General features: G+C 43.4%; 1 protein-coding gene across 1 annotated transcript; it reads left to right on the top strand.

Annotated features, from left to right (window-relative positions):
- Nucleotides 1–6,754: 6,754 nt before the first annotated feature.
- On the top strand, nt 6,755–12,004 carry lyrm7 (LYR motif containing 7). Its single transcript, XM_084158992.1, has 5 exons — nt 6,755–7,016; nt 7,364–7,436; nt 10,905–10,975; nt 11,171–11,252; nt 11,626–12,004. Exons 1-5 carry the CDS (start codon nt 6,843–6,845, stop codon nt 11,751–11,753), a joined length of 528 nt encoding a protein of 175 aa, XP_084015118.1. The 5' UTR covers nt 6,755–6,842; the 3' UTR covers nt 11,754–12,004.
- Nucleotides 12,005–14,714: the final 2,710 nt, after the last annotated feature.

Genomic DNA, 14,714 nt, shown 5'->3' with positions numbered 1-14,714 from the left:
GAAACTATAATCTATTATGAACAGAGTGGACAAAGTTTTGTAGACTTTACCCTGTCTCAACGTAAAAAAAAAAAATCGCGTTGTTTAGAAGGAGTGCAAAGGCGAATTTAGGAATTGCACACGTGCACCGCACAGAGTAGGCGTTCCCTAATCGAAACATGCAAATATATGCTAGAACGCGCCAATAGGATCTCGTTAACTTGTGCTTGGCTCCGCCTACCTCCTTGCTTGTTCTGCCCACTATGACTAATTTGTTCCCATTGGAAACGACAGGCTGTGCTCTATCTTGGGCAGTGGTGTAACAATACCTTAAAGTACTACTTAAGTAGTTTTTTGGGGTATCTGTACTTTACTTTACTATTTATATTTTTGCTAACTTTTACTTCACTACATTCCTAAAGAAAATAATGTATTTTTACTCCATACATTTTCCCTGACACCCAAAAGTACAAATTCATGCACTTACCAAGAGAACATCCCTGGTCATCCTTATTGCCTCTGATCTGGAGGACTCACTAAACACAAATGCTTTGTTTGTACAATTATTTCTAAGTGTTGGAGTGTGCCGCTGGCTATCCGTAAAAAATAAATAATAATATTGTGTCATCTGGTTTGCTTAATATAAGGAATTTGAAATGATTTATACTTTTACTTTTGATACTTAAGTATATTTTAACAATTACATTTGCTTTTGATACTTAAGTATATTTAAAACCAAATACTTTTACTGAAGTAGCATTTTACTGGGTGACTTCCACTTTTACTTTAGTCATTTTCTATTAAGGTATCTTTACTTTTACTCAAGTATGACAATTGAGTACTTTCTCCATCACTGATTTTGGGTTAGTTATACAAATCTTTGGTGTAATCATTAGTCCAGCAACTAAAACAAGAGTTTCTATTGGACAAATTCAGCTAGGTCCCTCCCCGTTTTGTTCTGTTCGCTTCCGTTTAAGAAACATTTTGCAACAGAACGAATACGCCTCTGGTAAACCTCAATTTTATACATAGAGATAGAGGACTTCTTCTTTGGTATCATGGCGTTTGCACATTTTGTTTGTCCATGGAGCCACCTACTGTGCTGTAGTGTGTGGTCGATCACGTTACATTTTGTGATATAAAAAGGAAGGGGAAAATAAAATAATTGCACCACCAACTCACCCTACACCTACACTGAGTGTACAAAACATGAAGAACACCTTCCTAATATTGAGTTGACCCCCCCCAGTTCTTGACACAAACCGGTGCGCCAGGCACCTACTACTATACCCCGTTCAAAGGCACTTGAATCTTTTGTCTTGCCCATTTGCCCATTCACCCTCTGAATGGCACACATACACAATCCATGTCTCAATTATCTCAAAGCTTAAAAATACTTATTTAACCTGTCTCCTCCCCTTCATCTACACTGATTGAAGTGGATTTAAAAAGTGACATCAATAAGGAATCATAGCTTTCACCTGGATTAATCTGGTCAGTTTATGTCATGGACAGAGCAGCTGCTCATAATGTTTTGTACACTCAGTGTATATACCACTATTTCATTTTTTTTTTTAAATCACCACCTCATTCCACTACTTTGACCCTAACTGATCTAACGTCGGGCCGACGGTCTAGGAGGACGGGACTTCAACCTGTCTCTTTTGCAAAAAACAACACAATTCAAAAATAAAATACATTTAAAAAAAACCATCCCACTCCTTCAGTCATAGTCCAAATCACATCCCTACACAGGCTCAGGGGCCTGTGAGGACGGAAAATTTGTCGACAGGATTCCTTGTAATGCCTCTAATGTAAAATCCCTGAGTCACAAAAAAACATTCAGCCGCATTCACAACGATGCCTATTTTATCAGATTTCCAATGCAATATATAACTAATGTTTACATTTTACATTTTTAGTCATTTAGCAGATGCTCTTATCCAGAGCGACTTACAGTTAGTGAATACATATATATTTTTTTATACTGGCCCCCCGTGGGAATCGAACCCACAACCCTGGCGTTGCAAACGCCATGCTCTATCAACTGAGCTACATCCCTGCCGGCCATTCCCTCCCCTACCCTGGACGACGCTGGGCCAATTGTGCGCCGCCCATGAGTCTCCCGGTCGCGGCCGGCTGCGACAGAGCCTGGATACGAACCAGAATCTCTAGTGGCACAGTTAGCACTGCTATGCAGTGCCTTAGACCACTGCGCCACTCAGGAGTAGTAATGCTATAAACAATACCTTTTAACAATAAAGTCCACCTTTTTAACATGCTACATGTCAGGATCCTGTTGGCGAGTAACATTTACCGGTTTCTCTAATCCAACTACTGTGGTTTCTTACACGTTACGCCCTTCTTCCACTCTTCTCAACGCCTCCAGATAGGAGACATGCTGGACAGCCCTTACACGTTACTCCCTTCTTCCACTCTTCTCAACGGACACACCTACTCATTCAAGGGTTTTTCTTTATTTTTACTATTTTCGACATTGTAGAATAATAGTGAAGACATCAAAACAATGAAATAACACATATGGAATCATGTAGTAACCAAAAAAAGTGTTAAACAAATCTAAATATTTTATATTTGAGATTCTTCAAATAGCCATCCTTTGACTTGATGATAGTTTTGCACACTCTTGGCATTCGCTCAACTTATCACATTTCAGGAGAAGACCCAGATGCAGACAGTGTTGAAGTAACAAAAGTTCATTACAAAAACAGGGGGCAGGCAAACGACAGGTCAAGGACAGGCAGAGGTCAGTAATCCAGATCAGAGTCCAAAAGGTAAAGAATGGCAGGCAGTCTCAGAGTAGGCAGAGGTCAATAATCCAGGGTGGTGTGACAAGGTACAGAACGGCAGGCAGAATGGTCAAAACTGGGAAACCAGGAACTTGATAACTACAGGCGCAAGGGGAAAACCGCTGGTAGGCTTGACGAGACAAAACGAACTGGCAACAGACAAACAGAGAACACAGGTATAAATACACTGGGGATAATGGGGAAGATGGGCGACACCTGGAGGGGGGTGGAGACAATCACAAAGACAGGTGAAACAGATCAGGGTGTGACACAACCAGCTTCATGAGGTAGTCACCTGGAATGCCTTTCAATTCACAGGTGTGCCTTGTTGAAAGTTAATTTGTGGAATGTATTTCCTTCTTAATGCGTTTGAGCCAATCAGTTGTGTTGTGACAAGCTAGGGGTGCTATACAGAAGATAGCCCTATTTGGTAAAAGACCAAGTCCATATTATGGCAAGAACAGCTCAAATAAGCAAAGAGAAACGACAGTCCATCATTACTTTAAGACAGGTCAGTCAATCTGGAAAATGTTAAGAACTTTGAAAGTTTCTTCAAGTGCAGTCGCAAAAACCACCAAGCGCTATGATGAAACTGGCTCTCATGAGGACCACCACAGGAAAGGAAGACCCAGCATTACCTCTGCTGCAGAGGATAAGTTCATTAGAGTTAACTGCACCTCAGATTGCAGCCCAAATAAATGCTTCACAGAGTTCAAGTAACAGACACATCTCAACATCAACTGTTTAGAGGAGACTGCGTGAATCAGGCCTTCATGGTCGAATTGCTGCAAAGAAACCACTACTAAAGGACACCAATAATAATAAGAGACTTGCTTGGGCCAAGAAACACGAGCAATGGACATTTGACCGGTGGAAATGTGTCCTTTGGTCTGGGGTCCAAATTTGAGATTTTTGGTTCCAACCGCCGTGTCTTTGTGAGACCCAGAGTAGGTGAACGGATGATCTCTGCATGTGATACTGTCAGTGATTTATTTAAGAATTCAAGGCACACTTAACCAGCATGGCTAACACAGCATTCTGCAGCGATATGCCATCCCATCTGGTTTGCGCTTAGTGGGACTATCATTTGTTTTTCAACAGGATAATGACCCAAAACACACCTCCAGGGCTATTTGACCAAGAAGGAGAGTGATGGAGTGCTGCATCAGATGACCTGGCCTCCACAATCACCCGACCTCAACCCAATTGAGATGGTTTGGGATGAGTTGGACCGCAGAGTGAAGGAAAAACAGCCAACAAGTGCTCAGCATATGTGGGAACTCCTTCAAGACTGTTGGAAAAGCATTCCTCATGAAGCTGGTTGAGAGATTGCCAAGATTGTGCAAAGCTGCCATCAAGGCAAAGGGTGGCTACTTTGAAGAATCTAAAATCTAAAATATATTTTGATTTGTTTAACACTTTTGGTTACTACATGATTCCATATGTGTTATTTCATTGTTTTGATGTCTTCACTATTATTCTACAATGTAGAAAATAGTAAAAATAAAGAAAAACCCTTGAATGAGTAGGTGTGTCCAAACTTTTGACTGGTACTGTACATGCGAAGGAAGAGACTCTCTTCAAAGAACAAAAGAATGGATGGAGTGGGCTTCCTCACTCCATCAACCATACGGGTCAGTCGGCGTGCACCAACCACTCCATCCACCATACGGGTCAGTCGGCGTGCACCAACCACTCCATCCACCTTGTGGGTCAGTCGGCGTGCACCAACCACTCCATCCACCATACGGGTCAGTCGGCGTGCACCAACCACTCCATCCACCATACGGGTCAGTCGGCGTGCACCAACCACTCCATCCACCTTGCGGGTCAGTCGGCGTGCACCAACCACTCCATCCACCTTGCGGGTCAGTCGGCGTGCACCAACCACTCCATCCACCTTGTGGGTCAGTCGGCGTGCACCAACCACTCCATCCACCTTGTGGGTCAGTCGGCGTGCACCAACCACTCCATCCACCATACGGGTCAGTCGGCGTGCACCAACCACTCCATCCACCTTGTGGGTCAGTCGGCGTGCACCAACCACTCCATCCACCATACGGGTCAGTCGGCGTGCACCAACCACTCCATCCACCTTGTGGGTCAGTCGGCGTGCACCAACCACTCCATCCACCATACGGGTCAGTCAGCGTGCACCAACCACTCCATCCACCTTGTGGGTCAGTCGGCGTGCACCAACCACTCCATCCACCTTGCGGGTCAGTCGGCGTGCACCAACCACTCCATCCACCATACGGGTCAGTCGGCGTGCACCAACCACTCCATCCACCTTGTGGGTCAGTCGGCGTGCACCAACCACTCCATCCACCATACGGGTCAGTCGGCGTGCACCAACCACTCCATCCACCATACGGGTCAGTCGGCATGCACCAACCACTCCATCAACCATACAGGTCAGTCGGCGTGCACCAACCACTCCATCCACCATACGGGTCAGTCGGCGTGCACCAACCCCTGCATCTACTTCTTCAGATACATCCTCTGCACTCACTTCTAGCGCCACTCCACTCCAGAGATAACCCTTCTTTATAGGCGCCCAGCTACGCAGATCCACACAAGACGCATTCCTTCGATAACCGACTTCCGACAACTCCCCTGACTCCATCTGCAGCACCCCCTGAGGCAACACCTGGGGAAAGATAATTAGAGGACTCATCTTTGTATCTGCACCATTTATAGCGTCTGTAACAGCATGGGCAGCGGCATTAAGGCTATCTCCATCTCCACAACAACATTTTCTCTCTGTGTTTTCATAATTTTCCGTCAATTCACAAGTGGCTGAATCTCACCGGAGAAATCATCAGAGCGAGGGAAACAGCGCCCCCTCTGTCTCAGTATGTGTAGCCCATGTATCTGTTGCTGTCTGGAACAAACGAGTATGACGTGTTGCCGCGGTAGCATTTGATTGATTGATGCCAGCAAGCATTTGGCCTCCCTTGATAAAATCACATCCTAAGCAGTAGCTAGCTTGGTAAATTGGCCCTTTCCTAAGCCATGGATGGAGATGTGGATTTGGACTTGTGGTTTTGACTTAATTCTCTGGACAGGCTAATGATTATGACGGCGATTCTGATCTAACCATAAATTAATATATTGTGCCACTGGCTTGAGATGATTGCAGTTCCATATGTAGCCTAGATGTAGCCTAGTAGGCTCACATTAGCTAGCTAGCTAACTTAGCTGGTTCATATTTGCCCATGCGAGGAAGTCAGGCTAGCAAGCATTTTATCTAGGTAGCCTATGACAACAAAAACTAAAAGCATACTGTATGACAGAGCCATAGACCGTTTTGCCAACCTGAATGAGAGGAGGGTGGCATTGGTGTTCAACTAGTCTACATGTAGGGTGAGTCAATATTTTATTTTTTACTTGCGCACGCACGGTACACACACACACACACACACACACACACACACACACAGACAGACAGACAGACAGAAATCAGTACTATGGACAGACGATATTTAGCAACATTGATTGAACTAAATTGTTTTTGGTATCTTTAAGTTTGTTTTCAGTGTATTAAACTAAGTATATATAGCCTTGTTGATTTGATTATGTTTAAGTTGAAATGGTGCTGGAATAGCGGAGGCAGTGCTCCTGTTGTCTTTGTGCTGACTTGCGGTAACTCCGTGGTTCTAAATCAATGGTTGTTTAGTAAACTGTCAAACGTTAACTTGCTTGACCATGCTGCAGGTCATATAACTGTTTATTATGTGCAATATTTGCTTTGTGGACTTCACCAGACAGATGTTTTGTGATGAAACAAACGTATGTGTAGTTGAATTTATTCCGCCACTGTGTGACTGTTGTCTTTTTGTTGTCACAGCTTTATTGTATATCATGGTGGCCTATGAATTAATCGGTCATAGAGCAAACAACGCAAATATCACAACATAGGTTGTAATATGGCTTTTTTACTGGCTTGGCTTCCCCAGTGATTTTACCCACGCACCGCTACTGCTCCAACAGGGTCAACAGGAGGGATCAGTCAATGAAGTTGGAACTCCCACCCAGTTGACCACATTTAAAATGGTGGAAGCCCTCAATGGCGCTGCCCATGCAAAGTCGGCCTTTTGGCCACTAGAGGCCTCTATCACTCTTTATGATTTCATACGCTCTCTGACGCTGCAGTGTGACTGTATTGCGTGGTGCTTACAGTCGAGTTCGTACAGTTGTAAAGTCAAGATGGCTTCTCGTTTGAAGGTGAGTGTGAAAACGTTAAAATGTTTGTACTATATATTGCTTCCAAAGCATTTGATGTTGTTGCTTTACTAAATATTTCTATACGTCTGTATACAATATAAAAATAATAATTTTTGCTCGTCTGGATAGCTGTATAAGATAAACCAGCTCACATATTTTAGTATTTGAGCTAGCTAGTAAACTAGCCTAGCTGGCTATATTAGCTGTCTAACTATTTAGCTAGCTAGCTAACTTACCTAGTCCTTGGCTAGGCCATCAAGAAGGTAATGAATAATTGCTTGTAGTGTTATTGTAGTGCAATAGAGATGGTTGTATGTTAAAGGTTGTTTCCTTGTTTCTTTACATAGGTCCTCAGAGTGTTCAAAGCTCTGCACAGAACAAGGATGGATGTGTTCAAAGAAGATAACAGAGCATTGACAGGTAGTTAACTATTATCAAATGAGTAGCTAGATAGTAGACAGTTGATTAGCTTTAATAAGTGCAATCAGTTGTGTAGTGCTAGATAGATGGTAATGTTAAACATACACTTGAGTATACAAATCATTAAGAACTCCTGCTCTTTCCATGACAGACTGACCAGGTGAATCCAGGTGAAAGCTATGATCCCTTATTGATGTCACTTGTTAAATCCACTTCAATCGGTGTAGATGAAGGGGAGGATACAGGTTAAAGAAGGATTTTTAAGCCTTGAGACAATTGAGACATGGACTGTGTATGTGTGCCATTCAGAGGGTGAATGGGAAAGACAAAATATTTAAGTGCCTTTGAACGGGACGTGGTAGTAGGTACCAGGCGCACCAGTTTGTGTCAAGAACTGCAACGCTGCTGGGTTTGTAACGCTCAACAGTTTCCCGTCTGTATCAAGAATGGTCCACTACCAAAAGAACATCCAGCCAAGTTGACACAACTGTGGGAAGCATTGGAGTCAATATGGGCCAGCATCCCTGTGGAATGCTTTCGACGCGTTGTAGAGTTCTTGCCCCGACGAATTGAGGCTGTTCTGAGGGCAAAAGGGGGTGCAACTCAATATTAGGAAGGTTTTCCTAATGTTTGGTATAGTCAGTGTATATTGTCTATTCACAAACCTGTCTGCCGCCCGAGGCAAATGCACCAACGCTCCTATGCTGTCCCGAAGCTTTGTCTACGTCAATATGCCTTGCTTTCGATAAGGTTTTGGAAAAATTTGGAACTTAACTTTCACATCAGCGAAAAATAAGAATAATTTAAAGTTAAATTACTGTACACCTTTATAGGGTTAAGGTTAGGGTGCCCACATAGCCATATCTCCATGTTACAGTGCTTGTTTATGTAAGACTGAGGCAACCACCTGTTCTAATTAGCTATTGAAGCGTGTCCGAAGAAGCACGGCAGAATAGTGTTGTCACTGAAAAATACTGTCTGCTGCAACTGTGTTTAAAATAGCTTAAAACAGTGAACAGTAAGTGTATATTTTGCATTTGTGAAAGTAGAGAGCTTTATGTTTTCAAAACCGTATCGCGATGGAGGATTATTAAAGTTTCTAAATTAGCGTTGGGATTGTAGTTCACATGGAGCCAGCTGTGGTCCAGACCTTCAGCTGAGAACCCAAGAGGAGGAAGCTGTGGGCCATACCTTCAGCTGAGAACCCAAGAGGAGGAAGCTGTGGTCCATACCTTCAGCTGAGAACCCAAGAGGAGGAAGCTGTGGGCCACATGGAGCCAGACCTTCAGCTGAGAACCCAAGAGGAGGAAGCTGTGGGCCACATGGAGTCAGACCTTCAGCTGAGAACCCAAGAGGAGGAAGCTGTGGGCCACATGGAGTCAGACCTTCAGCTGAGAACCCAAGAGGAGGAAGCTGTGGGCCACATGTAGTCAGACCTTCAGCTGAGAACCCAAGAGGAGGAAGCTGTGGGCCACATGGAGTCAGACCTTCAGCTGAGAACCCAAGAGGAGGAAGCTGTGGGCCACATGGAGTCAGACCTTCAGCTGAGAACCCAAGAGGAGGAAGCTGTGGGACACATGGAGTCAGACCTTCAGCTGAGAACCCAAGAGGAGGAAGCTGTGGGCCACATGGAGTCAGACCTTCAGCTGAGAACCCAAGAGGAGGAAGCTGTGGGCCACATGGAGTCAGACCTTCAGCTGAGAACCCAAGAGGAGGAAGCTGTGGGCCACATGGAGCCAGACCTTCAGCTGAGAACCCAAGAGGAGGAAGCTGTGGGCCACATGGAGCCAGACCTTCAGCTGAGAACCCAAGAGGAGGAAGCTGTGGGCCACATGGAGTCAGACCTTCAGCTGAGAACCCAAGAGGAGGAAGCTGTGGGCCACATGGAGCCAGACCTTCAGCTGAGAACCCAAGAGGAGGAAGCTGTGGGCCACATGGAGCCAGACCTTCAGCTGAGAACCCAAGAGGAGGAAGCTGTGGGCCACATGGAGTCAGACCTTCAGCTGAGAACCCAAGAGGAGGAAGCTGTGGGCCACATGGAGTCAGACCTTCAGCTGAGAACCCAAGAGGAGGAAGCTGTGGGACACATGGAGTCAGACCTTCAGCTGAGAACCCAAGAGGAGGAAGCTGTGGGCCACATGGAGTCAGACCTTCAGCTGAGAACCCAAGAGGAGGAAGCTGTGGGCCACATGGAGTCAGACCTTCAGCTGAGAACCCAAGAGGAGGAAGCTGTGGGCCACATGGAGTCAGACCTTCAGCTGAGAACCCAAGAGGAGGAAGCTGTGGGCCACATGGAGTCAGACCTTCAGCTGAGAACCCAAGAGGAGGAAGCTGTGGGCCACATGGAGTCAGACCTTCAGCTGAGAACCCAAGAGGAGGAAGCTGTGGGACACATGGAGTCAGACCTTCAGCTGAGAACCCAAGAGGAGGAAGCTGTGGGCCACATGGAGCCAGACCTTCAGCTGAGAACCCAAGAGGAGGAAGCTGTGGGCCACATGTAGTCAGACCTTCAGCTGAGAACCCAAGAGGAGGAAGCTGTGGGCCCCCTTGGGTTCTCGTGAACTAGTGCAAAAACTAACTGTGCACCCTGGCTTTGGGTCCCCAGGACCAGGATTAAGAAACACTGGACTAGAAGAAAATGTAATTGTATGTAGCTAAATCAATAATGTGTGAATTGACTAATGTTTAATGAGAAACAATGTTATTGATGAAGGCTAGCATAATACCAGGAGTAGGCAACTAGATTAAGCCGCTGACCAATTTTCGTCGGAGCGAAAGGTTGGGTGGATGGAAAATAATTATAATAATTAGTAAGTTGCAAATTGACCACAACTAAGCCTAAAAAGTACCTTGATTAAATTGAGACATGATCACGTCTCTTTTTTTTATTTGTGGGAGTACTTGGGAACAGGTTTCCTAAATTAAACACATTTTTAGCTGAATTCCTGGTGATTTTAGTCTTTTTTTACCAAAGAAAATCATGCCTGTTGCCAACCCATGCACTTTACAGTCCTTGCAGTATTCTGTGATCCTACATTTTTTTGCTAAATCAACAATTTCCTGCATATTATGCGAGGGCTTGCAAATTTGACCAATCAGCGCATTATTTTTGCATAAAACAGTAAAGTCATCGCAATATTATCGCATAAAACTGACCCATCACCGCAGTACAAGAGGGCTCGCAATTTCAACCAATCACCACACATTTACTGCATAAAATGGTTCAATCAAACCACATGTCAACAAACTCTTTCCCTCGTCAGTGCATTTTCATGACAAATTGGACAAAATCGTTGCATATTGCAGTGCAAAATGTCAGAATTGCTGCTGCAAAATCAAGCGTTTTCCCCTGCAAATATCACAAAAAATCCCTGCGAAATCCTGGAGGGACTGACTATACAATATATGTAGTAGCAGTGACTGTAACAGCTGTTTGACCTAATGAGCTTTTTTTTCAACCCCCTAAAGCGGCAAGACAAAAGATAAATGAGGAATTCAGGAAAAACAAAAATGAGACTTTGGAGGAAAACATAAATCAGGTATAGTAGGCTTTGCATTCATTCATCAGGAAAGTGAGTCTTGTCGGTGATATAACCTAGCACTCTTGGTTTTAAGCTTAGTCTACATATCCAGCATACATATTGATAACTGGTATGTGAACTGTTTCATTTTTCTGTGTCTAGAGACAGCACAATAGAGATATTGTTGTTCATATTTCTACTGTATTTTTCCAGATGATTAAAATGGCAACTGGTGTGGAAGTGTTTCTTCGTCAAGATGTCATACAAGCCGAGCATGTAGCTGAAGATAGGATTCGTAAGTTATTTTCTTTAAACAATAATAATAATAATAATAATAATATGCCATTTAGCAGACGCTTTTATCCAAAGCGACTTACAGTCATGCGTGCATAAATTTTTTTGTGTATGGGTGGTCCCGGGGATCGAACCCACTACCTTGGCGTTACAAGCGCCGTGCTCTACCAGCTGAGCTACAGAGGACCACGAGTCTAATACACCAAGAAATGGAAAACATTTTGCTATATTTTTTTGGGCACATTGGGTAATGAGAAACACAACAATTACAGCAGTCATATAAGAATGATATGAATAGGGGTTATAGGCTATGCCCACAGGTGTTTATTTTTCAAATGTAGCCTCTAGTGTTTTCTGTGTCTTTCATTTCACAGAACTCCGACCTAGAGAGAGCCTTCTTCTGGAAAACGTACCATACTGCGATACACCCAGAAAAAAGTCATCTTCCAACAATGCACCAAAACAAAGTTGCAACGATGCACCAATTACACGATGTGAATGACCAATAATAACAGCTGAAGAGTTTGTCATACAAAGGTGGTAACTGTAGCTTTGGCTATGAAAGGTCAAAGGTGATATGAATTGTAAATACATATATATTCTTTTGTTTGCTGCTATATGTAAATGTAAATGTAAATATGTGTTGGATTGTTGTTGAATGAATGATTGTTATGCTTAACTGAGTTGTGTTGTATAAGTATCAAATGTGTTAAAAAAAAAACATAATAAATGTAAGGCGGTTGTTACACTTTATGAACACCTGGTGGCAATGGTGTCCTTTGGATAATCCCAAACCAAAACTACTGCTCTATTTGAGAGCATGAAGAAGAGACATGAAACCTGGCTTAACGACACTTCCTTAGTCTTCGCTCACCTCCAGTCTCTGTTTTTGTATTTTCGCTCAATAGGCCTACTGCACTGTGTATAAGCATTAGTGTTGTCACCTTAGCAGAATTTTGACTTTGATAACAGTACCAGATTTAATATCGTAATACTTGATACCATCACGATACCAAGGGAACAACAGAAGGCGTATTAGCCAACGTCACAGAATGGCACTTGATCCAGACAGATCTTTTGAGTGCAATATCATTACATTAGAAATGATCGATTTTTTATGTATGCATTAATGAGTCAACAATACAACCAATGTGACTTTTTTTTTTAACCAATCTAACTACATAACAATAATAATTTATTTGAATGGTAAGTCTCTAGTCTATTGATAAACTGAGTAAATCAAAATGTAGCCTAGGCCTATTTACATTTTAGTTATTTAGCAGACGCTCTTATCCAGACGCTCTTATCCAGACGCTCTTATCCCCCCCCCCCGGGAATCGAACCCACAACCCTGGCGTTGCAAACGCCATGCTCTACCAACTGAGCTACATCCCTGCCGGCCATTCCTTCCCCTACCCTGGACGACGCTGGGCCAATTGTGCGCCGCCCCATGGGTCTCCCGGTCGCGGCCGGCTACAATACAGATAAATGCATATTCAATAGTAGTGTGTGCACGCATTGAGTTATTGAGCTTGTTTTGGCTGATTTCATGGAAAACAATCTGTTCCCCTTCAATTTGGGACTCATTTTATTGTACGGGATCAACATTGTATAGAAGAAGAAATATCTAATTTAATAACCATTTAGACCATTCCATTGGTCCTTAAGTGAACTCTCCAATCACCCGGGGCACCGCGCCATGAAAAAATGAACTCCACCACTGAAGTTCGGGGCTCGAGCAAAGATGATCTTGACTGGGAAAGATGTGATGAATAAAGATTTGGATGACTTTCAGTTTTGAAATCAGTAATATTTTAGCGTTATGGTTTGCAAACAAGGTGCTAGGGTAGTGAATTGATGATAGTGCGAACTACACCGTGATATTCGGGGGTATCTTGACGAACATTTTTTACGGGCCTAAAAATGAATAATATTTTAATGTGGCATAAATACAACCAGTCATAATGCTTTCATCTGATTGTAAAACAAATCACTTCAAAAAGTAGGCTACCTGTGCATGTTCACCCACTACAAATTAATCCAAACAGTGCAATGCATGTACACTTGCGCCATTTGATTAATGGAAATAGACATCTGTTTACAAAACACCAAAGTGTGCCTAATGACATTCGTCAATTGCCATTGATTAAGCCTAGATTAATTGATGCGTGTGATTACTGACAAATTGACCTTTTTTTGTAGCCTGAAAAGTTGGAACACCTGAAATGGGGTTGAAACTGTCCCCGGAAAAAAACGGGACGGTCACCCTAACACACACGGTCAATTTACTAGACTAGGCTACAATGTGTAGACCTATTGATAAAGCTTTAACTGTAAGCCAGCATGGAAAGTTAACCTACAGAGTTGGAAGCTACCGGTGTCTTCTTGCAAAAGTGTTCTAGCCTGTAATGGACATTGTTGCCGTTTTTTGCATTATTCAAGTGTTAACTTCTGTACAGCCCCGTGTAGCTCAGTTGGTAGAGCATGGCGCTTGCAACGCCAGGGTTGTGGGTTCGATTCCCACGGGGGGGCAGTATGAAAAAATGAATGCACTCACTAACTGTAAATCGCTCTGGATAAGAGCGTCTGCTAAATTACTAAAATGTGAAAATGTGATGCAGCCCAGACTCCCAGTGAGCGCAGTGGTTCTTCAGGACAGAGCTAGCAATGAGTAAGTAGAGCAGGTACAGACCCGCGCTATACGGGGACATCGGCTGCGCTGATAGACGGACTCAATCAGTAGACGAGGCCAGTCAGTGCCCACAAGTTATGCTGCTTGCATAACAAGTGGGAAACTCCGAAAATACTTGTGAACTGGAAGCAACGAGTTGTGTGCGTTCACATGCATTTAATTCGTTGAGAACGCCGATTAGTTAATGGCAAACAAGCTGCAACAATCATAAAAGTACAGATATGATGCTCGTATACAAATTAATAGATTGTATTTGTTTTTTTTTGTGGTATTTAACTGCCGAAAATGTTGTTATCAAGGTAATTTCCTTTGTATGTGACGTCAGAGTTCAGCATGTGGGAGAAGTCGGAGCTCAAAGATGATAGACGAGTGTCCCACAGGTGGGGGGAGCGTTCAAGTGGATTTTTCGCAGCTTTGTTTGGTTAATGTGTGAGTGTATCAATGCTGTACCCATATGGCTGTTTCCCAGACACAGAATAAGCCTAGATCTCTAGACTAAAAAGCATGTTCAATGGCGATTCTTCTTAGTCCCAAGACTAGACTAAATCTGTGTCTGGGAAACTGGCCATAAGTGTCTTTCTTTAGACTTTGCATGACCTAAACAAATCCCAAACTCTACATAAATCCAAAACACTAGAGTTCTACAAGGTCTATAAAATAACCCTAAATTAGAATCAGATACTTTTTCATTATTAAACTTAAAATACAGTAGGACTACTAAAACACAAGCGGGTGGACAAGGGAAGGAAAATGGCTGAAGCGGATGTTCTG

The sequence above is a fragment of the Coregonus lavaretus genome (assembly GCF_964263955.1).
Source record: "Coregonus lavaretus genome assembly, chromosome: 4".
In the NCBI taxonomy this organism is placed as follows: domain Eukaryota; kingdom Metazoa; phylum Chordata; class Actinopteri; order Salmoniformes; family Salmonidae; genus Coregonus; species Coregonus lavaretus.
The sequence above is the reverse complement of the archived record's forward strand: the minus strand, read 5'-3'. Positions and strand labels throughout refer to the sequence as shown.

Excerpts from the sequence above, each read along its gene's own strand:
- lyrm7 (XM_084158992.1), top strand. The coding sequence starts at position 6,843 with ATGGTGGAAGCCCTCAATGGCGCTGCCCATGCAAAGTCGGCCTTTTGG. Across the intron at positions 10,976-11,170 it reads TGGAGGAAAACATAAATCAG|ATGATTAAAATGGCAACTGG; the intron begins GTATAGTAGGCT and ends GTATTTTTCCAG. Across the intron at positions 11,253-11,625 it reads TGTAGCTGAAGATAGGATTC|AACTCCGACCTAGAGAGAGC; the intron begins GTAAGTTATTTT and ends TTCATTTCACAG.